Here is a 27,223-nt window from a genome sequence, read left to right on the forward strand (position 1 = left end):
AAAAGCTGCGGCGGCGCGGAGACGCCGAGCTCGCCCACCGCCCGGAGCAGCGGCCGAGTCATGCATGTGAACGGCAAAGTGGCGCTGGTGACCGGCGCGGCGCAGGGCATCGGCAGGGCCTTTGCGGAGGCGCTCCTGCACAAGGGCGCCAAGGTAAGCGTTGGCGCCCGCCCCCCTCCCCCGGGAAACGTGTGTTCCCACCGGGAGACTCGCCCACCGGTCAGAGGACTCCCGGCGAGCTCGGGGCGGGAGGGGGGGGGGGTTGCTGCGCCCCAGGTTGCCCACCTTTGCCACTTTCAAAAGCTGCTGAGGCTGACGGTCTGGAGCAGACCTCGAAGGCGGTGGGGAGAGACCCCGAATTTTAATTGCAGAGTTTGAGGTCCAAGAAGGGGCAGCGTCCCGGTGTGTATTTACTGTTCGTCCGGCTGTTTGTTTCACAAACTGCGCAGAACCTCGATTCCTCTGCTCTTTATAGGTAGCGCTGGTCGACTGGAACCTTGAAGCAGGTGTAAAGTGTAAAGCTGCCCTGGATGAGCAGTTTGAACCGCAGAAGACTCTGTTCATCCAGTGCGATGTGGCTGACCAGGAACAATTGAGAGGTAAGAGAGGGGAATCAGTCCCATCAGCACGGAACATGCCTTGAACAAGCAACAACCTGAAGGCAGCCCGGGCCGGAGCGCCAGCTTGGGTGCAGGCATATGCAAGGCTACCTCCTGGAGAGCAGCTATTTAATGAGCTCCAAGGCTACCTCCTGGAGAGCAGCTATTTAATAAGCTCCGAAAGATAGCTTGGACTGTTATGTTTCCTGCCGACATCCCCATAGCCATGAAAACTAAGAGGGGGAAAACCAAAACTGTTTGAGAAATCTTTTATTTTATTTTTTTAATTTTGGCAGCACGTAATGTAATCAAAATTCCTTTGTGTATTCAAAGACCGTGCTGCTACAGGGATTATTAAATGATTGAAATTGCAGATGGAACTTGGAAAGCTGAAGTAGGCTAAGGGACTGTGGCAAACAACTTCTTCCAGAATGCTGGAAGATGCAGAGTTCAATGACAACCAAATGTGGCAATGTTTCCTTTTAAACATACTAGAATGCAAGATTAAGGATCATCATCGCAGACGTGCTAGATGCAATCAACCAAATGTTCTCTCTGGGTTTTCCCCTATGAAATGGTACTTTAAAAATAATAATAGCTCTACTGCGGTGGTAGAATCACAGAAGAAAAGTTTCTATCAGACTTTCCTCAATGCTTTCCTGTTTCCGTCTACTCCCTTAAAATAGACCCATCTACTTGTGAGAGATCAAGGACAGTATTGGCACGGAGACTAAACAGAATTGGTCATATGGAGGTTTGGTAGATCTGCATGGAAAATATACATTTTTTTCTGGAAAAAAAAAACCCAGAAAAATAAAATATACATATTTCACAAAGTTTTATTGGAAGACTGAGTAAATGTGGAGCACATCTTTAATGAAAGGGCCAGAAATTTTCCATAAAAGTCATGCTAGTACTCCTGTTCTTAAAGAACACTGGATATGTGAATTTCTTTGAAAGTGTTGGGCTATTCTGTAGGAGAGTAAAGATGGAGTGATACATTAGAAGCGGGTTTTCCCCTACTGTTAAAGGAAATTGTTTTATAGGAAATTATGTAATTAAATCTGAAAATGCTAAGACTCACAATATGACTTACAAGCTTGAGTAGAAGAGATCTGTGAACACAGTGCTAGTGGAACATATTTTGCAAGAGGGTAAAGTTTTGTTGATTGTGCATGATATTTTGGATCAAGGATAAAGTCGTGCCAGATCCCAACATCCATGCTGATGAAATAGGAAACAGTATAGATCATCTGAAAGCTATTTCTGCCTGAATTTATGTAGTTTCACATGTGACATTTAACCTTAATTGTTTTGCTTCCCAGTATTTAAAATTAGTATCTTGGCTGTAAACACATTCCTTAAGGATTGTGGAGGAAGAAATTCAGATACAGGAGTGACCAGGAGAAAGCATGTTGATCATGAGAAATCCACACATTGTCTGGACATCAGCATTTATTTGCATTTAAGGAAGACATGGCCTTGACTCTTCCAATTTCAGGATTTAATTCTGTCTACGAGTTTTGAAACTGTTTAGGTGGTGGCTGAGGGAGACTGCATTAAAATCATAAAAATACAGAGGTGAAAACTGTCTTAGAGATGATCTAGACAGAATTCATTTTGCCAATGAAAAAAATAGTGTGGAGAATTTAGGTAAATTACAGGGTGCCTCAGCTTATAAATGTCAGCAAGAGCTTAATCGTAAGCCCCGTGAGCCCCAAATTCAGTGGTAGATCAGAAAGAGAATGATGTATTATATACTGATATGGGCAGAGTGTAAGGTATGCAGTAGAGACCAGGATGAGGGAAGAAAAATTAAAGAAGCAGTTAGACTTACATACTTAACAACCTAAATCCTATAAGATGAATGTGGGGTTTTGAATTTTTTTTCCTAACGTTTATTTATTTTTGAGACAGAGAGAGACAGAGCATGAACGGGGGAGGGTCAGAGAGAGGGAGACACAGAATCTGAAACAGGCTCCAGGCTCTGAGCTGTCAGCACAGAGCCCGACGCGGGGCTCGAACTCACGGACCACGAGATCATGACCTGAGCCGAAATTGGCCGCCCAACAGACTGAGCCACCCAGGCACCCCGAATGTGGGATTTTGAAGAGTAGAACATGCTTAGGATAGATGCAACGATAGATAGATAGATAGATAGATAGATAGATAGATAGATAGATATTCCTTAGATGTTTTCTGCTGGAGGACCTTTTCCAGAATCAATTTGACATTTTAAGCAGTTTAAAAATTCCATGAAAAAGTAAACAGCTTTTATTTTGTTGTTTTCTATTCCAGTATGGTAAAGTACTGTAAATAACGGGCTTCGTGATATTTTTGGCAATTAGCTTGCATGGTGATTTACCCACGTGGGAACTGATGAGCCCGTGTCCCCCTCAGTATGTCTCGCGGTTGTTAGTAATTCTAGATTTCATTTCAATCAAAATAAAGTTTCTATGACTTTACTTTTTTCAAGGAACTCATATACTGACCTCAAGACCAGAGAAGACATTTCTGTCATGTGGAAGAACAATCCCAATTGTTATCTGTAGTCTGAAGTAATAGAATTAGAACCAATGGTAAAAGGCCCAAGGAAACAGTTTAAATCTATAGAAGTATGTCAAAAACTGCTTTGATGATAAAGCCAAGTGTGAACTGGCTAAGGAGGGTTTGCAAGGACTGGATATGTGGTTTGACAATGCCATGAATGACTTTCATGCCTTAGCATCTATGTGGGCTTTACCCTGGTTGAACATAGCTTTTATACAAACTAGGAATACAAAGCAGCAATAATAGTGAGAAAGAGAAAAGAATGAATGGTACATAATTCAAGTTGCAGTACCCAAATCAACTGAATGAAGTATATACACTTTTACTTCCTGGGCTATTAAAACTCCCTGAAATGGCCATAATGGATCTGAATACACAAGAAGACTTATGTTTAATATTACACTTTATAAAGATAATACGGCTTATTGAGAAAGGATGTTTGTCATAGTCTAAGCCAGAGAGCTTCAATAATGTCTTAAAGACAGACTGATACTGGCTGCCCAGATGGATTTGTAAGAGCTCTTAGTTTAGGATGCTCGGTTGTCTAAAATTTACTTCATTAAATTAAGAACTTCGGTGTACGTACAGGTCATCTACAGACCTTATTAAAGTTAAGATTCAGTAGGTCTGTGGTGGTCACAGATTGTGCATTTATAACAAGTTCCCAGGTAATGCTGATTGATGTTCCTGGCTCACAAACCATACTTCGAGAAGCAAGGCATTAAGTCACTATCTAAGAGTGTAATTTTCATTATAAGAGTGAATACATGAAAATTGATTTCAGGGCACAGGGTAGGACTGAAATGTATACATGGAAAACAAGAACATATCTATATAATGTCTTCTTTTTTGGGGGCGCCTGGGTGGCTCAGTCGGTTGAGCATCTGACTTCAGCTCAGGTCACGATCTCGCGGTCCGTGAGTTCGAGCCCCGCGTGGGGCTCTGCGCTGATGGCTCAGAGCCTGGAGCCTGCTTCCGATTCTGTGTCTCCCTCTCTCTCTGCCCCTCCCTCGTTCATGCTCTGTCTCTCTCTGTCTCAAAAATAAATAAATATTAAAAAAATTTATAATGTCTTCTTTTTTTTAATTAGATACTTTCAGAAAAGTTGTAGACCACTTTGGAAGATTGGACATTTTGGTCAATAACGCTGGAGTGAATAATGAGAAAAACTGGGAAAAAACTGTGCAAATTAATTTGGTAAGCTATCTTAGCCATGTTTTTACTGCCTGAACTTATTTTTAAAAAATGATGCTTTTAAAGGAAAAAATGGTTCTTACATTCATGAAATCAATACAAAAACCTACAACGTAGAAAAAGGGAAGTTACAGAAAGCTAGGAAAAAAAGCATTTCCTTTTACAAATAGGAAGATATTTGAGACTTCTAATTTGCAGATAAATCTGTCTTAAAATCTTCAAAGGAAATATAAGAAAAAAAAACCCACATAGTTTATTGCGTAACTTAGTAGTTGGCAAACTATGACCCACAGGCTCACCTAGCCTGTCACCTGTTTTTGTATGACCTGCAAGCTAAAAATGAGTCTTATATTTTTTAATGGTTGAAAAAATGTAAAAAGAAGAATATGAAGTACATAAATATACAAAATTCAGATATCAGTATCTATATAGTTTTATTTGAACACAGCTACAGTCATCCATTTGCATATTGTCTGTGGCTACTTTTTGCTACAACAGCAGAGTTGAATAGTGTGACAATGACCTTATGTTGCACATTGACTAAACTATTTACCATCTGGCCCATTACAGAAAAAAAAATCTGTTAACCGTGGCTTAACTTACTTAAAAACTAAATCATTTTTTAAAATGTTTTATGTTTATTTATTTTTTAAAGAGAGAGAGAGAGAGAAAGTGCAAGCGGGGGAGGGGCCCAGAGAGAAGGAGACACAGAATTGGGAGCAGGCTCCAGGCCCTGAGCTGTCAGCACAGAGCTGATGCAGGGCTCGAACCCACAAACTGGGAGATCATGACCTGAGCCGAGGTTGGAGGCCCAACCGACTGAGCCACCAGGGTGCCCCTGAAAACTAAATCTTAATTTAATTCCAGAAATTTAACAGAAAATAAGGCTAAAGGGACTGTGAGACTTTGTAATTATTAAGATTTTTATCTTGAAAGTCGGGATGTGTGTACGTGTGCGTGTAATTTCTACAATGTTTGATGATCGTTTAGGTCTTGCTTAAATTACAAAAAAAAATTTCGAATAAAGAAATAAGATTTGTTTTATCCACTGTATTACAAGGTTGTTGGGTATCTCATTTTATAAACACACTTGACATAGGGTATTGGGATTTAGTAAAACTTAAACCTTAGCCAAACAAGTTGTCGGAGCTAAGCTGTAGGGGGGGTCATCCCGCCCTTGGTAAGGCCATTCGACTAGTTTTGCAAAGCAGGGATGTGTAAAGTACAGAGAGGCCACTAAGTGTGTTTAAACATACAAGGAGTGGCCCCCTCCTTCATGATACCCTCCTGGGAGATGATAAACACCTTAAAAACAGGAACTGAGTTATGTTTTTGCTTTCTCTCTTTCCTTCTTTCTTTCTCAGTAATCAACACAATATCTTGAAGATAGTGCTTAGTCAGTAAATGTTTGACTTGAATCTACATTCCCAGGAGTGATTGCTTAACAGTAGTAACTTGGTAGGAATAATGAGAATTATACTACCTCACAAAAGAGAGGAATGGGCGAACACTCTGATAAGGATACAGAGTTGCTCCCCAAACTTGACAGATGCCTAAAGTCCTTTAACCAAGAGTGAAAGGTACTGTTTTAAGATACAAACAGGGGTGCCTACGTGGCTCAGTCAGTTGAATGTCAGACTCATGACTTCAGCGTGGGTCATGATCTCATGATCTCAAGATCGAGACCCTCCTCCCCAAGCTGGGTGTGGAGCCTACTTCAGATTCTCAATCTCTCTCTCTCTCTCTCTCTCCCCCTCCCTCCCTCCCTCCCTCCCTCTCTCTCTCTCTGCCCCTCCCCCATACTCTTTCTCTCAATCTCTCTCTCTCTAAAAAAAGAAAACTAAAGTACAAACACTCTCCTAATTCTTTTTAAAATTTGTTGCAGGTGTTCCTAGATATCATGAGATTTCAAAAGAACTTTAAAATGTTATTTGTCACGTTTCCCCCATACCTTTCTGGGATATATGTGTATGTTTAGAGACCTGTCAACTTTTATGTTATATTTGTCTCTTGCTGACAATATACTGTGAGCTCTTATTTTTAAAGCCATATGTGAGCATATCTGCATTGTATATTTGTGAATTTAAGCCACTTTTATTTTTTACCCTTCTTCTGGAACTTATTTCTTACACTTTAGTTCATATTTTAAATTTACTAAGTTTTCTTTTTGTTTTTGATCTTTTTCCATTCCTTTCTTTTTTTTTTAATTTTTTTTTCAACGTTTATTTATTTTTGGGACAGAGAGAGACAGAGCATGAACGGGGGAGGGGCAGAGAGAGAGGGAGACACAGAATCAGAAACAGGCTCCAGGCTCTGAGCCATCAGCCCAGAGCCTGACGCGGGGCTCGAATTCACGGACCGCGAGATCGTGACCTGGCTGAAGTCGGACGCTTAACCGACTGCGCCACCCAGGCGCCCCGAGATTATCTTAAATAATAGGATTCAAATTGTCTATCTTCATCTGACTGAGAGGGAATGTTTGCTTTAATGTAGCCTGGGTGAATAAACACTTGCTGCATGCTAGAAAGTTCTTACACTATCTGCAAATAGAAAATTCTGGAAGACCAGGAGAATTTTATTTGGCTCCTTTGTCTACAACTCACTCTCCTGGATCCTTGCTCATTGAAATTATCTGGCGTTTATTTTTCTTTGGCCTCTGCTGACATAGGCCACTCCTTAGTTTAACTCCAGGAACTAATATTTGTTTAATTTTACATCGAGAGAGCAAGATATAACCTTTGTTACCTATATATAACTCGAAAACACGTTACTTCCCTTCCTACCTTCAACACCCATTTCAAGAGTAGATTAGAATCTGACCAATCATTATCCTTCCAACTTGATTATCTCTGTTAGTATAATGCAAATATTTGTGTTTGGTTTACATAACATATATTTTTTTTTAGACTCTGAATGTAATTTGCCTCCTTTTACAAGATCCTGTGTGTGCTTTTGCATTTTTCTGTGCTCCTGTCCCTGTCAAGAGAAGAACCCCTTAGTTAAAGAACCTTACCACATATCGCTCCCTCTTCTGGAATCTTGTACAACATTATTATACCATTCTTAGAAAGGCTTACAAATTTAAAATTTTCATTAGAATTATTTTTTATCCCCATGCACTATATGCCAGTATACTCTGAGCTCTTTCAGGGCACAAAATTTGTGTTTTGTGTACCGAGTAGGTGTTCAGTGAATGCTTATTGGATAAATAAACTGTCATTCGATGATATTTTGCATACAGGGGTATTCATTTTTGTGTTTTAATACACTGTTGGGATTATTTCCTGATATATCAGCGTTGCCAGGCTGTATCATCTGTCCTTCCGCTTTTCACTCCTTACCAGACTTACCCCTTCCTTATCCTTAACTCCACAGATCTCACCACTCTCCCCACACAAGAGGTACATTAAACCTCTTCCCAGTCTTTTGTTCCCACAAGGCTAGTCTGTGCCTCCTCCTTCGTCTGGAGCCAACTGTGCTATCTTTATTTCGAACTGCTCAGAGCTAAGAATGTTCAGGAAAGAATGAATCTTTTCATAACTATCAAAGACTACTCTGGCAATTGGGTGGAGGTAGACTTGACTTTGAGAACTGGTAAGGCCATTCTGTGATGCAATCCTTTTACTCTTTGACCCTTTAATATGCCTGACTAACTTCTTCCCGTTCAGGTGGGATTTCATAACCTAATTTGGACACGTGACTAATGTATATTGAATCCCTTAGTGCACTCAAATAAAAGCTAAACAAAATAGATAGCTTATTGCTATTGATTATTTTTGTCAGACGTACACGGGTTGACTAAAGATTTGCACTGGAAAGGTCAGTCAAGACTGGATTCAGTCAAAACTAGATTCCAGCCCTGAATTTAGAATGTGTGAGCTTTTATTTCATTTCTGTGGTCTTGGGTTTCACGGTTGTAAGAGGATGAGGATAATTTCCTTGCCACGAAGGATGGTTACACTTAAATAAACCAGAACTTGCACGAAGTATCCAGCACAGTGCCTGAACATAGTATTCACTCACTAAATTATATTTCTCTTCCAGATTGTAAAAACTTACATTGTCTTCATTGGCACAGTCTGATTTCTATATGAGGTTGATTTCTCTGCCCTTCTCTACCTCTAAGGAAAAGTTGAGGAGGTAGATAGAAATGTTGTCAAATGTACTCCCTTTTCTTGGTTCCCAAGGATGTTAATTACGAATTAAATTAGTAACTTCTTTCTGTTATTGCTACTCAATAATATCTAAAGGTCTAGTTGAGCACTAATGGTTAGGCAAAACTTGCTAAATTTTAAGTAGTTCTACAAGGGGAAATATAATATTTACTGCATAAATGAGTAAAAATGGGAAAAGACTGGACACAGAGAAACAAAAGATAAAAAAAAGGATTTCAGGAAAAAAAATGGTCATCTATTTTAGTATTTCTTGAGAATTGGGCTGGTGAAAAGACAAGAAACCTGAAAGGCAATGTTTCATGATTTAGATGACAGAATTTTTTAAATTAGAGGTAGAATGTAGCACAAGAACCGTAAACTAAAAGGAACCCCAGATCGGAGGAAGAGAAGGGAAATGATAGATTAGGAAATTTCAGTAGCGAATACACAGGCACACGTGTATTATATGTATGTTATAGAAATATATAGGTAATACATAACGTTGTATGTTATATATAATACATTATGTATCTATACACTAAGAAGACATAATGTCTGATAAGAAGAGTTAAACAAGTAAGCTACTACCATTTATCCATTTATCTTTGTTACAGGGGAAATTACGAGTGGTTTTAACTTACAGAGTGCTTTCATCTGTGGAAAAAACTAATTTAAGATCTGGAATACAGTGCAATTATAATTTTGGTTTTACATATAAAAATTGCTCGTAACCAAAAGTATGGAGTAAGCATCTGTTAATTAGGTCATTTGGTCACTAATTGAATTTTTATTCATATTTGAAATTAGACACAGGATATACTTTCTTTCTTTCCTTTTTTTTTTTTTTTTGAGAGTCAAGTACAAAATGTTTTGAAGGTCAAGTACAAAATTGAGGGTACCTTGGGGCGCCTGGGTGGCTCAGTTGGTTAAGCGTCCAACTTCGGCTCAGGTCACGATATCACATTTTGTGGGTTTGAGCCCCCATCGGGCTCTGTGCTGACAGCTCAGAGCCTGGAACTCACTTCAGATTCTGTGTCTCCCTCTCTCTGCCCCTCCCCTGCTTGTGCTGTCTTTCTCTGTCTCTCAAAAATGAATAAACGTTAAAAAAAATTTTTTTTAAATTGTACCTTTATATAATGGACTGAAATCATACTATAGACTCCAGCTACTTTGTGTTTGTAGCTAGAGCATGTCTGTGGTTTTCATTTTCTTATTTTCCCCTAGATGCTTGGTATTATAATGACCAGATCTATGTGGTATATAAACATTGCCAAGGGACAAGAAAGATATTTAGAATTTAACAAAAAAAAAAAAAACATTTTATTCTGTGGTTTCCTAATATTTCATTTAATATATTGTCTGTATAAGGCAGAGATTGTTATAGGAAAAGAGGTCAAATATCCTATATGCCCCAGCCAGAGCATATCAGACCCTGTTTTGTAGATTTATTCTGAGAACACTTTCATTTGAAAAGTTACTCAGTTTTTAACCTGATACTGGATGGGAAAATAATCCTTTGTCCTCCACCACCAAAGACCTGGAAATAAATCTTCCTTCTTTAAAAAATTAAAGCTTAAATATTCCCAAACTGTCTAACTGGCTGCATCTTGTAGATGTTGAAAACACAAAAGCAGGGTGTCAGCAAAGCTGTAAATACCTGAGAATAAAAGCATAGCGCCAATATGCATAAATAGAAATTCTGTCCAGACATGCTAGAGACTTAGGCAGAAACTACCAGAATCTGACTGACTTCAGTAATTTCAGCCATATACGTTTTTTCCTTCTTATATAAACCATCAATGTTTTGGGTTTTTTTTTTTTCCTTTTTAAAGGGAATCATGGGGAGATTTTTACTCATTCTCCCTAAGCCTACTTAATATCAAACTGACATGTGGCTTAAGTGAATAGAATCTTCAATTTACTTTTTTGTTCTAGGACTACTGTTAGGTAGAGAGGCAAGAAAGCTTGTTAAGAAAACTCGAAAAGGACTTTAAAGAAAAAAAAAAAGGGTAAACACCAACGTATGCCCTCAGTTTCAGGCTCATTACCTATTTCATCATTATCTTTACAGTCTCGTAAAGAATGAAAAAAGTAGGCATAAAGATGTCAAAAGAAAATATCCACCTTCTAAAAGTCTAAGTCAGAAAGGAGAGCAGTTCTGACATCTAAAAGGGAAAATAAGGTTTCAAATATAAGTTTTGTATCACAGGTTACTCTGGGTAGTGGTGAATTCTTTTTTTTTTTTAATTTTTTTTTTCAACATTTACTTATTTTTGGGACAGAGAGAGACAGAGCGTGAACAGGGGAGGGGCAGAGAGAGAGGGAGACACAGAATCGGAAACAGGCTCCAGGCTCCGAGCCATCAGCCCAGAGCCCGACGCGGGGCTCGAACTCCCGGACCGCGAGATCGTGACCTGGCTGAGGTCGGACGCTTAACCGACTGCGCCACCCAGGCGCCCCTGGGTAGTGGTGAATTCTTAAATGTCAGACTCCTGCAACAGAAGAGTTGCCTACGCGTGGAGATAGGTAACAAATCAGAGTGAACTCTCAGAAAGACGGTGCGAGAGTGAGGAGCGAACTTCCGTGACAGCCATGACAGAAGATCATCTATGTTCAGCTAACGGAAAAGTTGGGGTGCTGAAATTGGGTAAAAGAGTTATATGATCTCACACCGCACAGGCTTCAGGATTGCTTAATACTGCAACACAGTGTTATCAGAACCTAGTTTCTTTTCATCTCTCTGGTCTGTCTTCCTTTGTGGAGGTTTCATCTTCAAGACACTGGTAATATAATGATTTAACCCAGCCATCACACCTTTATGAAATGATGAAAAAGGAAAAATGGAATCATTTCTTTCTGGTTTTCTTAAAAGCAAACATTTTTTCGGTGACCTCCTCTCCCACCACCCCATCACCTACCTGGACCCCCCGCCCCCTTTTAGCTGACTGCTGTTCAGACCTCACCACCTAGAAGTGGGTCACCTACAGGCTCCTAAGCCAGTCACTGGCATAGAGAATGGGCTTTCTGTGACTGAATTAATCAGTGTCTACCCTAAACCTGGGGAGATCACCTCCCTCTGCATTACATGGGGGAAGAAGTGGATACAAATGCAAAATAGGCTTTTCATTAGGAAAAAAAAGATGAAAACTGGGTAGGAAATCAAGGGTTTCCACTATTATAGATTCCCAAATCCAAAAGAATTAAACACAGCTGCTGAATATAAAATACCTGTATCTGAAAACCTTACGCTAAGAAGGGTAAATACATTTTGTGTCCAATATTTAGAAAAGAATACTATGCACGTACGATATACACGAAAGAATGCTGTAAACTGTGTACTGGAAGGTGCTGCAAATTGAGGTCAAGTGACAAAACACCACGGGTATACAACTTTATTCATAAAACATCAGGCGGGGCAGTAAGTGAAGATTTGCAGAGATGTGACGGGCTCCACAACAGTAGGCAAACAAAGGAGAATGCAGTCAACGACTAGCTTTTAAAAAAGGCAAGCAGTCACTTGAAAAAGCTTTCAGGGGTAGTATTTGCGGAAATCTCCCTGGGTATCTGCAATAGCAATAAAAACTTTGCTCTGTGACTGTGCAATGAAGTATAATGAATAGCTTTTCCCATTTATGCCTCTGGATTAGGTTTCTGTTATCAGTGGAACATATCTTGGCTTGGATTACATGAGTAAGCAAAATGGAGGTGAAGGCGGCATCATTATCAATATGTCATCTTTAGCAGGTAAGGACAGTTACTACATTAATAATAATTTCCTATTGGTAATTTGGACCACAAAAGTGAATCTTCAGAGGATATTCATTATCAGTTCAGATTTGGAATTGAAAATGTGCTTAATAGTTTTGTTGTTACTGGCTCTGTGGGATTTTCTATTGCATAATGTCAGAAGTTTGAAGTAAATGTTTATTTCTTTTAATTAATTAATTAATTAGAGGGTGCAAGTGAGTGAGGAACAGAGAGATAAAGAGAGGGAAAGAAAATCCCACTAGAGGGAGGGAGAGAGAGAGAGAGAGTGAGTGAGAAGCGGGACTCACCTGACTCGAGGCTCATGTTATACCCGACGTGGGACTCGAACTCACAAACTGTGAGATCATGACGTGAGCCGAAGTCAGATGCTTAACAACTGAGCCACCCAGGCGCCTTATGTCTATGATTTTAAACTGTGACTTTTCAAGTTCCCTTACTGTGGCACTAAGCAGTAAGGCACGTGAAAGCATCTTTGACAGAGTCAAAAGTGCTAAAACACCATTAAGGTATCTCTACTCCCCTGTGACTTTAGAAAGAGAATAGAACTTAAAAACACGGCACATACAGTTGTTGGGATCTGTTGTGGGGGAAGCCAGATTTTACTTGTAGTTTCTCAGGGTCTCTGGCTGGGCCTGAGAATTAAATTGACCTAAGACAGATTTGCAGGAAAAAAGCTTGTAGATTTTTATATGTCCGTGAGAACCCCTATGGGAAAACCGAGACCAAGGATAGCTAGGCCTAAGCGTTTATAAACAAGGTTGAAGGTTGAACGAAGAAAGGTAATTGTGGGAAAGTGACTAAAATATATGGGGGGCCTAAAGGAAGATAAGAGTTATTTTAACAAGCTCTGTACAGATTTCCATTGGCCTCAACTCCCCATCTCTGGTGATAAGCATGTTTCTTTGCCACATGCTCCTGCCTAGGAAGGCCCTATTTTACTTGGGAGTTGTAGCACCTGCTTTCAGGAGGAGGAGGAGAGGTCAGAGTACACTTCTTGTACCTGCTGTTTTTTCAAGTGCCCTTAGGTCAAAATAACCCTTATGCCAAAGTGCCCCATTTGGGGTGAACTGTTCCACCACCCATCAATGCTAAACTGCTATAGTAAATAGACCCAAACGTGTAATGGCTTAAATATAGTATAATCTTATTCCTCACTTATATATCAGCCCGGGGCAAGATCGTTGTTGCCAGGAACCTCTTCTATATGCAATCACTTGGAAAGTCAGGCTGGCAGAAACCCTTTGGCATGGAGCTTCCACAGTTAGGCTGGCAGCGGGGGGGGGGGGGGGGGGGGGACTCCTTTCTCTGCAGCAGAAAAAAAGAGAACACCGAGGAGGCAAAGCTTCTTTTCTAAAACCCCAGCCCAGTAACGGCACACCTCACCTCTGTTCATGGCCCGGTACAGGATTTGATCTCCTGGCTCACCTAACTCCAGGGGAGTCTGAGCCTGTGGTCTAGCTATGTGCCTAAGAATGGATTTCAGTAGACTGCTAATCATCTTTGCCACAACGTGCAATCCCAAGCTACGTTTTATTCAGAGCAGGAGGCTCTAATACCATCTGATACCATATTACTCAACAGTAGCTAGAATATTTGGCAGCAGCTTTTTGAGCCACTTAACCAGACGACTTTACTTTTAAAATTCTAGGGGGAAAAAATCATCAATGGTTCTTGAGTAGTTCAAATGAAATGACAAAGTCTTAGAAGTCTGGCCGTTATTGAGAGCAAGTCTCAATTATTCGGGTCCAGGAGTAGTGAGACTGTCTTAAATTATCTGGTTGGTTTCAGTGAGTGTGGTAATTGTAGGGGTTCCCCATCTCTCCCCCTTCTGCCCCACCTGCCAGTTCCGGTTGTATTTCAGGAATCCGTTTTGGCGATGCCTGGGATCACACCGGAGTCTGATTCTCTCCGTCTTTACCTTCTCCTTCCTCTGAGGATCATTGTCAGATGGCCCTTAAGCTGCGGCAACCGTGCCCCCAGTGGAGACCTAGAAACCTCCTTCCTTACAACTTCTCCAAAGCAGACTAGCATCTCATTTTCTGGGTTGCCGAAAGACAAAATGACATCCCTAAAGTTATTGTAGAACTGATGCTATAAATTTTTCAGGGTAACCGGGTTATTTTTCCTAATGCAACATCTCCTTATAAATGATAACACTGCAACTCTGAGGATACAGTAAAAGGTGACAGCACGGACCACACTTACAAGAGATTTTTGGCCTAAGGGAAGGCCACGTTTTAGATTCTGGGAGGCCGAAACCCTGGAGTCAAATTGTCAAGGCCACATACGCACTATTTTAAAATGAAATTATAAGGAAAAAATACACAAATGACTGGAGAAGTAACAAGAAGTATTTAATATTTTATTAAAAACAGAAACTTAGAGGGGGGCACCTGGGTGGCTCGGTTGAGCGACTTCGGACCAGGTCATGATCTCACAGTTTGTGGGTTCGAGCCCCGTGTCGGTCTCCGTGCTGACCGCTTGCTCAGAGCCTGGAGGCTGCTTCAGATGCTGTGTCTCCTTCTCTCTCTGCCCCTCCCCCGCTCACGCTTTGTCTCAAAAATAAAATAATGTAAAATAAATAATAAATGAATAAAATGTAAATAAATGTGAAATTCTCAAAAATAAATGTAAAAAAAATTTTTTTTTAGTTAAAAAAGAATCGAAACTTAGGGGCCCCAGGGTGGCTCAGTCAGTTAAGCGCCTGACTTCGGCTCAGGTCATGATCTCACAGTTCATGAGATCAAGCCCCACGTAGGGCTCTGTGCTGACAGCCTGGAGCCTGCTTTGGATTCTGTGTCTCCCTCTCTCTGTGCTCCCTCCCCCACTTGCACGTGTGCTCTCTCTCTCCGTCTCTCTCTCTCTCTCAAAAATAAATAAACATTAAAAAAATTTTTTTAAATAAAAATAGAAATGTAGAAAATAAAAAAACAAAAAAAAAAGTGGGCTTTTTTTTCACCCCCCGGGGTGGTGATAAGAGATAATTCCATGGATTGTGTCTTAAAGCCAACAGGCTAGAAAAGCTTGTTGAGCCACAAGCACTGTACAGGGAGCCCCTCGCCCTTCTGCCACTAGAGGTACTTATTTCATTCCCAGGAAGCCTGCAAGGCTCCAGGGCTGGATCAATTTAGGGCTCTGTGGGAGACATTCTATACCATAAGGGGAGGCTTGCCTGCATCAAAGTAAGTATGAATAGCAAAATGCAATGTAGCACTGTCTTTTATCCAATAAAGACATTTAAATGTGTTAACACTTCACATTCATTGAGCACTTGCTGTGTATGTGATACTGTTTTAAACACTGCGTGAGCATTACCTCACTGAATACAACAGACGTGAAGTAGATTCCGTAATCCCCATTTAGTAGATGAGGAAATCAAGGTAGGAGAATTTAAGGATCTTGCACAAGTGTATAAGGCAAGGAAGCAGGGAAGCTGGAATTCACATGCAAGCAACCTGCTATAAGACCTCTTCTTTTTTAACCACTAGATTATCTATCTCTTCTCTCTGGGAGTTTGTTAATTTGTCTCTCCATCCACCGCCATTTTGGCCTCACTGTGAAGTAAAAGAAACAGAATTCCTGTAACTTGATTAAGCCACGGAAACTTCTTGAGGCCTGGGCACTGCTCTAATCTAAAGACGACAAGACTAAACCCCAGTGATATCTTAAGCTTTTGCCCATTTGACACACATGGTAAAGCCCTGAAAACGTTTGAGGAGCTTACCAAAGTCGCAAGTCAAAACACGTCACTGAGAAGAACAATTTAAGGATTATAATTAGACGTCCACTTGGCTCTCTTGTCTAAGAGCTTGCTCTATCACACTACCCACCCCAGGGTATTCTTTCTCTCCTTCCCTATTTCAGGGTCAACATTTGGAACCGTGTGTGGGTCTTTCTCTAATTATGCAGATAAGACAGTGATTAGATACCAAAATCAGTGATAAGATCATTTGGGTTTTAAATTGCCTTTTTGGCACTCTTATAATTTGAAGACTATCCTAACCTTCCTAACTGCATCTCTGCCTAATATTCCTCCCAGCCAGCAGGGTAACTCTATTTATAATGGTTAAGTAGTGTATCTTTGTCCATTCTGTATGACTTGGTGCCTCCATCCTTGTGAAGAAAGGTTCATAACGCCTGACCACCATACCTGTTGCCTTTCTACTATTTGTCGCTGGCCAGTCTGGACAGGCCCTGCCACCTCTCCTCCCACCCGGGCGTTGTCATTAAGGTACTTTCATCTGACAAACAGTATTAAGATGTACGATCTTGTATTTTGTCCACTCACCAAGCGCTTCTATTCTTCCCATAATAAGATGAGCTCGATAAACATTCAGGATTTTGTAATGGTAGAAAAACAGAACCTCTCGGGTGTCACACTTTCCTCAGAAATGTGATAAAAAATTGTCTACCCTTGAAGTCACAGCATGATGGGAGAGGCCAGATGACCAAAAGAGTCTGTGAGGAGTTACCAGAGTCAAAGTAATTTTTTTTTCCAGTTTTATTGAGGTATAGTACACAAAATTTAGAAAAAAGCATTTCTAACGCTTGCTTCCTCTGTGTTTTCCAAAAGTGCTTTCCGAGCTTTCTCTCCTCACAGATTTTTCCTCTTTTGCCCCTTACTGCTCAGTCTATGAAGGGAATAGCTTTGGGTCCTGTTGAACTCAACCAGTCTTTCCTCACGGTCTCTTACATAGATTCAGTGGAGTCCTTCACTGTCAGTAAAACCTTAAGTTGAAACACTGGTTTGGGCAGAGAAGTTAATGAGTAATGACCACTGACGCAGCCCAAGTATCAAATGCAATTAATTAGTTTAACAAACAGGAGTAAAGCGGAGAGTGATCCCTCAGCGTACTGAGGGAAGGGTGTGCTCCATCTGGAAGCTCCAGAAGCTGTTCTGATCACTATTAACCACATAGACTCTTCCGTAGGAGTTTTTGTCTATAAACGTAATATATAGAGCTGAGCTCATTTTGCCACATTCATCATTAACTATTAAAAAAATTTTTTGAGAAGAACAGGGTGACGTCTGGTGTCATGCAGGTAATTAACCAGCTGTGCTCTGAGCCTAGGACATCCTGTAAGAGTCAAGTTTGCCTCTTACATAGGTAGTTGCTTCAAACAGAGGGAAGGACAAAGCAGTTGTCAGAGGAAGAGCAGTCCCCTTGCTAATCCTGCTTCCACCCGCCTGCATACTCAGCTGCTGAGGTCTTTCACTGGGGGCATTCTCTGTGCCTCTGACAGTCACTCAGTAGCATTTTGTGAGAGATCCTATTCGGGTTTTGTTTTTTTTTTTTTTTTGCGAAGATTGAAAACAATAAATAAGAAAACTTATTTTCTGAAAACATTTAGAGTCTCAAGGAAATACGTGAGCATGTCTTAAATACCAGCCCAGTAACATACTTATTTGAGGCATACGTTTCATCTAAAGGAGTGTAATTAGCTTGCCATTTGCGTTAAGGTGGATGTGCCAAAGTTACCACTTGAAGTAACAAATTCAACTTAATCATACATACCTTGGGCATGTACAGAGAGGCAAATAGGGATGTGAAAGTAACGAGGCAAAATTTCTGCCTGAAGAGCCGCATCTCGGTATCTCTAATCAACATGGCAGAAGTCAATAGAATGGCATAGACTTTTTAAGCAGAAACGTGATATCGAATTGCAAGGCGCTGGGATTCCCATGGCCTGAAGAGTGGTAGTTGGACTGGAATGTCGCAACAGACCAGAAATATTGGGTGACTTAGACTACTGATCACCTTCTTTCATCTCCAAGCCAACAGTAAAAAAAATCAGGTGGTACCACCCTCTGCAGTATTTTTTTTTTTTCTTGAATAAGTGTTTATTTATTTTGAGAGACAGGCATATATAGAATGAGCAGGGGAGGGGCAGAGAGAGAGGCAGAGAGAGAGAATCCCAGGCAGGCTCCCTGCTGCCAGTGCAGAGCTTGACGCAGCCTTGAACTCACAAACCAGAAGATCATGACCAGAGCTGAAACCAGGAATCGGACACTTGGCCAACGGGGCCATCCAGGCACCCCAGAACTAATAAAGTTGATTCTTAACAAACAAAATTACCTTTCCGGAAAGATTTTCATTACAGAAGGTGCGGTAGTTTTATGAATGCTTACAGCACTTTTGATGTCCTGTCACACTTGCAAACGTGACTTGTTAATGGCGCACATGATACTGATGGAAAAAAGCGCATCAGATAAGGTGTTCTGTTATGTGGAAGATCGCATATAATGAGGAGGTGCACCGACTACTTGGGTCAGCCGTCTCCACCAACATAGATAAACAGATTCTCATCACTTCTTCCTTCTCCCTCCTCTTAGAAGAGCGATGGTTGAAAACGGAAAGATGGGTAGATGTTTTCTTTTTTGATCGTAAAGAAAACGTGAGGGGTTCAGACTCCTGCTTTTTTGGCTGAGCTGCTGAGCTACAGTTTCGCATGCGAGGATTGGTGTCCTTGGATTCTCAGTTTGTTTTCCTAAGTGGAATTTCTTCAGCACTTCTGTGTAATCTATTTGACATGGCTTCTGTCCCTTTGAAAGGAAGTATGTTTGGTGATTCAGTACAATTGCCTTGTCTGAGCAGATTTGCAGTTTTTTACCTTCTATGAGATGTAAAGGTTACAGCTATCTGTTGTAAATATGGGCAGAAAGAATATTAAAGATAGAAGAACTGATGTGGAAGTGGAAAATGTATTTTTCTAAGTGACTTCCTTCTATGTTCTGTAATTGCATATGTAATTTTCAGGTATTTAAAAATTTTTTTGTAATTATCTCATCCAGTCATTCGCTATTTGGTGTTATTATCCTGAGTGTTTATAGAAAGCATTTATTTTGTGGGTAGAATTTCTCCTTCCATTGATTTTTTTTTTAACTTTTTTAATGTTTATTTATTTCTGAGAGAGAGAGAGAGCGAGCAGGGGAGGGGCAGAGACAGAGGGAGACACAGAATCTGAGGCAGGCTCCAGGCTCTGAGCTGTCAGCACAGAGCCGGATTCGGGGCTGAAACTTACGAACTGTGAGATCATGACCTGAGCCGAAGTCGGACGCTTAACCGACTAAGCCACCCAGGCGTCCCTATTGAATCTTTTCCCCAAATGAATCTATACTTAGGGTGGACATAAACCTGTAAGTAATTAGACCTATTATGTTTTGGAGAGACTCATTTTGCAATTCTGTAAGTTGACTTGCATCATGCTGGGTCTAGACTAAGGATTAAAAAAACTATTCTTTTTAAATAAAGTTTATTCTGAGAGAGAGAGAGAGAAAGAGAGAGAGAGCGAGAGAGGGAGGGGCAAAGAGAGAGGGAGAGAGGGAATCCCAAGCAGGTTCCACACTGTCAGTGCAGAGCCCAGTGTAGGGCTCGAACTCATGAACTGTGAGATCATGACTTGAGCCGAAATCACAAGTTGGACGTTTAACCGACTGAGCCACCTAGGTGCCCCAGTATAAGGTAACCGTTTTTAAGCACAAATAATAGCTTTCTCTCTCACAACATTAAACAAAACATCATCTCTTTAGAGACTGCTATCTCATTGTCATAATCTTTGTTTTGTTGTTGTTCTTAAATCCTTTAACATGAATACCCTGTGCATATCGGTATTAATTTGCAAGATGTTAAAAACCCACATTAATTCCAGCCACTGGCCAGCTAGTTACATACGGGCAATATTTCCTTGAAGTTGGATGACTGGCAGTGATCTGGCCTTTCAGCACTGGAGGGACTCATTTCAATAGAGTATATTTTAAATATGCTTCCCTGTGCCTTGTACTTGAAACAGACTAAACACATAGATCTCAAATGAATGTACTTCTGTAAATCCTCTTGAATTAGGATTAGCAGCAGCCCACGGTTCACCAGGGTTCAGAAACCCAAGCAAGTTAGGACATTGTACCAGATTTGTGGCGTTGTAGTTCAAAAATATACATTTTCAGAAAAAGATACACTGTGGAAAAATAAGTCTGTAAAATGAGATTTGGGGATACAGATCTCTAACCCACCCTTCCTGTTCGAAACATAAGCAGTAACAGTTAAGATCTATATATACTGGGAAGATTAAAAAAAAAAAAGTCTCCAAATTAACTGTGGCTTGCCTAAGTAACTGAAAAATAGAATTCTCTTAACTTGTAATACCCCCAAACTGGAAACAATCCAGGTATCTATCAACAGGTGAAAGTATATGCAGTTGATGGGTATATTCTTACAGTGGCATAGTTTTCAGAAAAAAAAGAAAAGAACAGAAATTAGCTATTGATACACACTATGACGTAGGTAAAGCTCATGATTATCCTGGGTGAAAGAAGTCAGACTGAAAGAGTTTACAATATGTGATTACGTTTATATAAACTTCTAGAAAAGGAGGACTGTAGTGACACAAAGCAGATCAGTGGTTGCCTAGAGCAGGGAAAGGGGGGCAGGAAGCAGAAGGAAGGGGTGACAAAGGCACAAGAGGAGACTTTTAATTGATGGATGTGTTCATTATCTTGATTGTGGTCATGGTTTCATGGGTGTTTACATATGTTGGAACTTATTGAACTGTGCACTTTATGTAGTTTATTGTGTGTCATTTATGCCTTCATAAAGTTATATAAAAAAAAAAGGACACAATTTCTGAGTGTCTGCTATTGATTTATACAGCCTTTGATCTGATATCAAAAAGCGAAAGCAAAGCACAAGTCAACATTTTGCAGGATCGCAGTGAAAATGTCATTATAATGGTACAAGATTCATAAAACCAAGTGCCGCTTTAAAAATGGAAGCAAATTTTTCCCATTCTGGTTGCATTTACAGTTGTGCCTTTAAAGAGAAGTATATGTTTTGTGCTTGCCTGTTTAAATGGAACCCACCTAACAGTACTTGATTTATTTCACTTCTGTGATACTTTGAACCAGCTTGGGTTCAGAAGTTCAGTACCTTCACAGAAGTAACAAAAGTCCATTTCAAGTTCATCTTAGACAACATTTATGAACAGCGCCCTTGTGCTTTTTGTTTCTGTGGCTGTGTCAGCTTTTCTCTGCCTACGGCTCCTTCTGCACTTCCTACAGTCCGTGGACACGGTCCTACCACCAACTGCCTTTATCTCTTAGACCTTTAAGGAGGGGCAAAGCCACGACTAACTCAGAAGAACAAGACGCAGCAATGCCTGGCTGCACCTGCTTACTCCCTTTATCCCAGAGTCCTGATACACGGTGATACACAGTCCTGTGTACACGGTGGAGGCATCATGAATTCTTGGTGGCTGACCTTAATGAACTTAATTAACTGACACATTTTACTAAGCCTAAAAACAAAAAACAAGAAGAGAACCACATGTTATAATACTTTGAGGTCACTGGGTGGACGCACTACGTGTGATCTACCATCCTCAGGGATTTAAAGTGCTCTTGAGCAAACATACTTTATAAATTGAGACCTGGCAGGCACCCAGGGAGTGGTTAAGGTCTGCATTTAGTGCTGAACTTTGGCACAACACACTCGACTGATTGGCGGTGCTCTGGGACTAGTTAGCTGGGTGGAGATGAACATGTCTCAGCAGAATAATTTAGTATTATTAGCATGACATTTGATATTAATAACATTATAATAATCAGAGATCGCTGTCCCTTGACTCAGAGAAGTCACAGTGTTAAAAATGTTAAAATGAGTTAATGGAAGAAATTTGTTAAAAACTGAAATAGACAAATGGCTCTAGTTGAAAGTTTCACTATTGATTAGAAAATTGACAATTCTGAGAAATAAACTTGGTAGTAGTAGGACTAGAAATAGAATTTGATTGTTCAGGAAAAGGTTTTTCCTGTTGTTTTGTTTCTTTTGGGGGGTTGTGCCAAGAGGTAGGGGGGCAAAAGATGCTGTGCGTGCTACAATACTGTTTCTGCAGGCCATGAATTTAATCATGCATTCGAATAGTTACTACTGTGCATTTGTGGAAAATTAAGCCAATTCTAAAATTGCTTGAATTCTATTAGAGTGCGTAATTATGAAATGAAATAAAATGGAATCATACATTTTTAGTTGTGGCTTGCTTTCTTTTTCTCTTTCTTTCTTTCTTTCTTTCTTTCCTTCTTTCCTTCTTTCTTTCCTTCCTTCCTTCCTTCCTTCCTTCCTTCCTTCCTTCCTTCCTTCTTTCTTTCTTTCCTTCCTTCCTTCCTTCCTTCCTTCCTTCCTTCCTTCCTTCCTTCTTTCCTTCCTTCCTTCCTTCCTTCCTTCCTTCCTTCCTTCCTTCCTTCCTTCTTTCTTTCCTTCCTTCCTTCCTTCCTTCCTTCCTTCCTTCTTTCTTTCTTTCTTTCTTTCTTTCTTTCTTTCTTTCTTTCTTTCTTCTGGTTTTCTTTTCCTAGGTCATGGGCAAGAAGATCTAGGCATCTACTACAGATATAAATCAAATGAAGTTACCTTGAATTTTCTTAAACACTTAAAGGCATCATTCAGTACAAGTGGTGATGGGGAAATACATACTAATTTATAGCAAGGACAGCTAATCTCCATATCTCGCTTAAGAAATTTAAACTTCCTCAGCCATTTGCAAGTCTTACAAATATAGAATATATACTTTTTAAGATCCAGCCTTAAAAACTGAAAATTGATGGTAACTTAGTGGAATTTAAAGATGATTCCGTTTGTGATTTATTTATTTACTTATTCTTGAGAGACAGAAATAGAGAGAGAGAGAGAGAGAGAGGGAACGTGAGCAGGGGAGGGGCAGAAAGAGAGGGAGGTACACAATCCGAAGCAGGCTCCAGGCTCTAAGCTGTCAGCACAGAGCCTGGCGTGGGGCTCAAACTCAAACCATGAGATCATGACCTGAGCTAAAGTCTGACGCTTAACTGACTGAGCCACCCAGGCGCTCCTGTTTGTGTTTTAGATAACACTGACTTCTCTTGACAGAAGGTCAGGGAGACAGAAGGGCTTACATATCACTCTTGACTTCATTCCTAGGCTGTCACTTATATACCATAAATTCTGGACAGTGTAGTAGAGATCGTGGAAGGAAAGTTGTCCAATAATGATTTTAGTGTATTTTGTAGAATAAGCTTAAAATAGAACAGACACAAATTATCCATTTGCATAGCAGCTATTTCTTGGTTTTTGTCTGCTTATTTTTTAGTGAAGTTGTTGAAATTTTTTGTTTGTTTCAGGACTCATGCCTGTTGCACAACAGCCTGTTTATTGTGCTTCAAAGCATGGCATAATTGGATTCACACGCTCAGCAGCGGTGAGGATATAACAACTACAATGTCTCCTTTTCTCTTTCTGTACCTGCATGAAACATGAGTTCTAGAAAGTAGAGGGGAATAAAATCAGAATTCAATACATCTGGATTAAAAATAGAAAAATAAACTATCCTTTAATCTTTATTATAAAAAAGAAAACGGTTCTCAAGTCACATCAAGGGGCAAATGAAGACTAGATCCTTTTCAAATGAAGTCGGTCCTAAACACAGATGTGGTATTGAAAAATCTCCTAAGGGCAAAAAATGGGAAGATACTCTTTATTTTTAAAATTGGCTCCAAATTTAAAAATTATTAACTTTAGCCCTCCTTGAGTAGAATATGCAGTGTGCCCCAGATATTACTTATCACTGGAAATATGACAAAAAGGAGAGCCCGGGGGGGGGGGGGGAATAGGCATTTACCAGAGAGAGTAGTCAAGGGGGATGTCTCCATGGGGGCCTAGGGTAAGAGGTGCAGAGAGCTTAGAAGAATATTTTAGGCCTAACTGACCACATGCATTGATGGCATGAAGTGAGAATGCTTGCCTTTTTCTAATAACTGAAAAAAGGCCATTTGAATGGAACCTGAGGAGGAAGGGGAGAGTCGGAAGTAGGAGCCAGATGAAAAGCAGCTTGTGTGCCACAGTAATGAGCTTAGATTTATTCCAAATGCAGCTACCAGGGGGTCTTTTATGCAGAGGAGGGACAAGATCAGGTTTCCATTTTCTGAAGCCCATTCTGGCTACTGTTTAGAGAATGTATTAGGACAAGTGTAGAAGAGAATAGGACAGTTGGGAAAGTCTCTGCACTGGGCAGAGGAGGTGAGACAGAGAGGAGGCAGACAGAGATAGAGAAGAGATGGCGAGAGAGGAAATAGATGCATGAACAGTAGCTGTGCAATCAAAAGGGAAGACAAGCAGCTCTCCTCCTCTTAATTCAAACTGATTGGAACTTTTTATTTACTTTGCAAAGACTTCCTCTGTAATTCAACTTTCAGTGAACGCATAAAGCTATTACAAAACAAAGCCAATCTGAAATACCAGAAACTCCCTCTTTACAATGACAAGAATGGACAGGAATGGACACCTGTACAGTCAGTTCACTCGCAAACACTGAATTAGAGAATACTGAACTGTTGCTCCTAGGAGAAATGCAGGGTTACATTCTTTCGAGCCTCTGGTCGCAGCATTTTTGATCAACCATCCATAGCCTAGTTTACATATATTTGTATTTAAACACATCTTATTTAATGTGTATTGTGTTCAATACGTATTATAGTAACATGACCAACAGCATTTATGCCTCATGCCTGCATCAGGCTTATCTAACACATGTAGTTTCTCTATAAGGCACATCACAGCCTTCCCACGCTTAGGAACACCAAACGGCACTTCACCACTAGGCTTGGGAGTCATTTTAAATAGCCAAGTCACCAACAAAAGGCACAAAAGTGAGAAAAACATGGACTAAATCTATCACAAAAGGACCTTTGTTTATAAGAGCTGAAAAAGAACGAAGTGCATCTTTTTTGATCTTAGCTGAAACATTTGTGTATAGCAACTCAAATGTCCCACTGCTCTGTGCCTGTCCATAAATGACCCCAAAAGCTCTATGACTGTTGATTTGAGAGGTTACAAGAAAGCAAACGGAATGGAAAAATAATCGACTGCATTTTGTTCTACAGATACTTTAAATAAAATCAGTAGGTGCAAAATTAAGCCAAAGAATGCTAGTCTGAAAATACTTAAATTACTTTCCAGATAGTACATATTATCAAGAGTATCTTTAGAATCCATCAAAGTCGCAAACTTTCCACTAACAGTATTTTTTAAGGAAATGTTCTCTGTTCTACAACCCTGATCTTTGAAAGCAAACCTGAGATATTAATTCTGAGCGTTAGCTTTTTACATTTGGGTTCCTGCAGAATTCAGTAGATAAGATCAGCTTAAATAATCAAGTATTTTCAGGAGTTTCCCAGTGAAACTAATTTTTGAAGAATTAATTAACTGAGGCTTTCAGGAATTCATTCAGCATTTTAGGTATGTATTCTTTTGCTTTCTGCTACCAGTCAACCTTACCACTGTCATTGTGCTGTAGCTAGAAGGATATCTGACTAGCATTTTTCACTTCAGACTCTTTGAAATGGTTTGAATTATCAGTGTGCCCCATGGTATACATTTACAAAGCTTGAAACCTGCAACCTTCTACTTCTCATCAACAGATGGCAGCTAATCTCATGAACAGCGGTGTTAGACTGAATGCCATTTGCCCAGGCTTTGTTAATACACCCATCCTCGAATCTATTGAAAAAGAAGAAAACATGGGACAATATATAGAATATAAAGATCACATCAAGGATATGATGAAATTCTATGGAATTTTGGAGTAAGTACTTATTTTCCTTTGTACTGTGGTTAAAGTACTATCTAGTTCTTAAGTGATAAAGAGGGGAAAAATAACCTTTTAAATTTGAGAAGCTAACGCCAGCTTTGATGTGTTGGTTCAGCAAACTCTCAAAAGAGAAATTTTTTTTTTTCTGGGCTCCTGAACAGAATACGTTTACACATTATGAATTTTGAGATACAGTCAGTGCATGTGATTGCCTTCAGCCATGATGAGATTTTTTTTTTTTTTTAATGTGAGGCTTTTGGAAGTAATGATACCTTTATCTGACTAAATACCAAGAAATATTCACATTTGCCTCCTGTGACATCTCACATGGCCCCTTAACTCCAACCATTTTCATAAGAATCAACACACATGGTTGGTGAATAGTGTCTGTGTTTGAGCAGTTGGGTTTCACAGCGTGGAGTCGTAACTATCAGGTTGAAGGAATCCCACCCCCCACCCCACCCCCCCTCACCCCACCCCACCCCCTCCCCGATATCAAATCCTGGTTCTATCTCTGACCAGAAACGTTATCTCTCAACCTCTGGCTACCTCAATTTTCTCACCTATAAAATCGAGACAACACGAAAACAAACAGGGGACTTTTGAAAGGCCATGAATACATTGATACATGGAAGGTACTTAAAATAGCACCAGATAAATAAGAGATGTTCAAGAAGCGTTATCTCTAATTCTTCGTGATTCGATTTTAAGACCCTTTTCATCTGATTAAGTCTAAGATCTGTAAGCTCGAGGGGAGAAAATAATCATTGTCTCAATGTAAACAATAAACCCCTAAGTTCTTCCTGTCAAAATGACAGGGTAGGCAAGGAAATGTATGACTAAGGTTGTCATATAATTTAATTCATATCAAATTGAATAAAATAATGGAGGTAGCAATAGCTTCATGACGTGCATTTCCCTAATACTTGTTAAAGCTAGTAGATTCTCCAAAAACAATTCAAAATGTAGTGATAGTTATGCCTCACACTGAAATTAAAAAAAAAAAAAAAAACAATGTTTCCTTTCTTTTTAGCCCATCAATGATCGCGAATGGATTAATAACGCTCATTGAAGATGATGCTTTAAATGGAGCTATTATGAAGATCACAACTTCTAAGGGAATCCATTTTCAAGACTATGAAACAACTCCATTTCATGCAAAAACTCAGTGAACATCTTCTAGATCAGCCATAGCCGAAAATAAGAGCTAATGACTTCTGTTAGAACATATCTTCATTTGAATATAGCTTTTTAAAGGAAATGTCATTGTCTGAAGCTTCCCTTCATGTATTTGATACTAATTTTATTTCTAAATGATTAGTGGAGTATTTGAATAAAAAAATTCAGGAA

General features: G+C 39.9%; 1 protein-coding gene and 1 long non-coding RNA gene across 6 annotated transcripts in view; one reads left to right on the forward strand and one right to left on the reverse strand.

Annotated features, from left to right (window-relative positions):
• LOC102901157 overlaps positions 1 to 480 on the reverse strand; it is a 31,557-nt gene extending 31,077 nt beyond the window's left edge. For both annotated transcript variants that reach the window (XR_006596576.1, XR_006596574.1), the window contains exon 1: positions 286 to 480. This is a non-coding gene — a long non-coding RNA (uncharacterized LOC102901157). The remainder of the gene's footprint in view (positions 1 to 285) is intronic.
• On the forward strand, positions 26 to 27,223 carry HPGD (15-hydroxyprostaglandin dehydrogenase). 4 transcript variants are annotated; one of them, XM_011281573.4, is made up of 7 exons: positions 26 to 153; positions 476 to 599; positions 4,240 to 4,346; positions 12,145 to 12,241; positions 23,409 to 23,485; positions 25,704 to 25,867; positions 26,907 to 27,223. In XM_011281573.4, the coding sequence occupies exons 1-7, from the start codon at positions 61 to 63 to the stop codon at positions 27,043 to 27,045; spliced, it is 801 nt and encodes a 266-aa protein (XP_011279875.3). In that variant the 5' UTR covers positions 26 to 60; the 3' UTR covers positions 27,046 to 27,223. The 4 variants fall into 4 exon arrangements, with proteins under 4 accessions (XP_011279875.3, XP_044911604.1, XP_044911603.1 ...); XM_045055669.1 differs by lacking the exons at positions 23,409 to 23,485; positions 25,704 to 25,867; positions 26,907 to 27,223 and adding an exon at positions 15,362 to 18,971; XM_045055668.1 differs by lacking the exons at positions 23,409 to 23,485; positions 25,704 to 25,867; positions 26,907 to 27,223 and adding an exon at positions 14,127 to 14,579.

The sequence above is a fragment of the Felis catus genome, chromosome B1, assembly GCF_018350175.1.
Source record: "Felis catus isolate Fca126 chromosome B1, F.catus_Fca126_mat1.0, whole genome shotgun sequence".
NCBI classification, from domain to species: Eukaryota; Metazoa; Chordata; class Mammalia; order Carnivora; family Felidae; genus Felis; species Felis catus.

Excerpts from the sequence above, each read along its gene's own strand:
- HPGD (XM_011281573.4), top strand. The coding sequence starts at position 61 with ATGCATGTGAACGGCAAAGTGGCGCTGGTGACCGGCGCGGCGCAGGGC. Across the intron at positions 600-4,239 it reads TGACCAGGAACAATTGAGAG|ATACTTTCAGAAAAGTTGTA; the intron begins GTAAGAGAGGGG and ends TTTTTTAATTAG. Across the intron at positions 12,242-23,408 it reads CAATATGTCATCTTTAGCAG|GACTCATGCCTGTTGCACAA; the intron begins GTAAGGACAGTT and ends TGTTTGTTTCAG.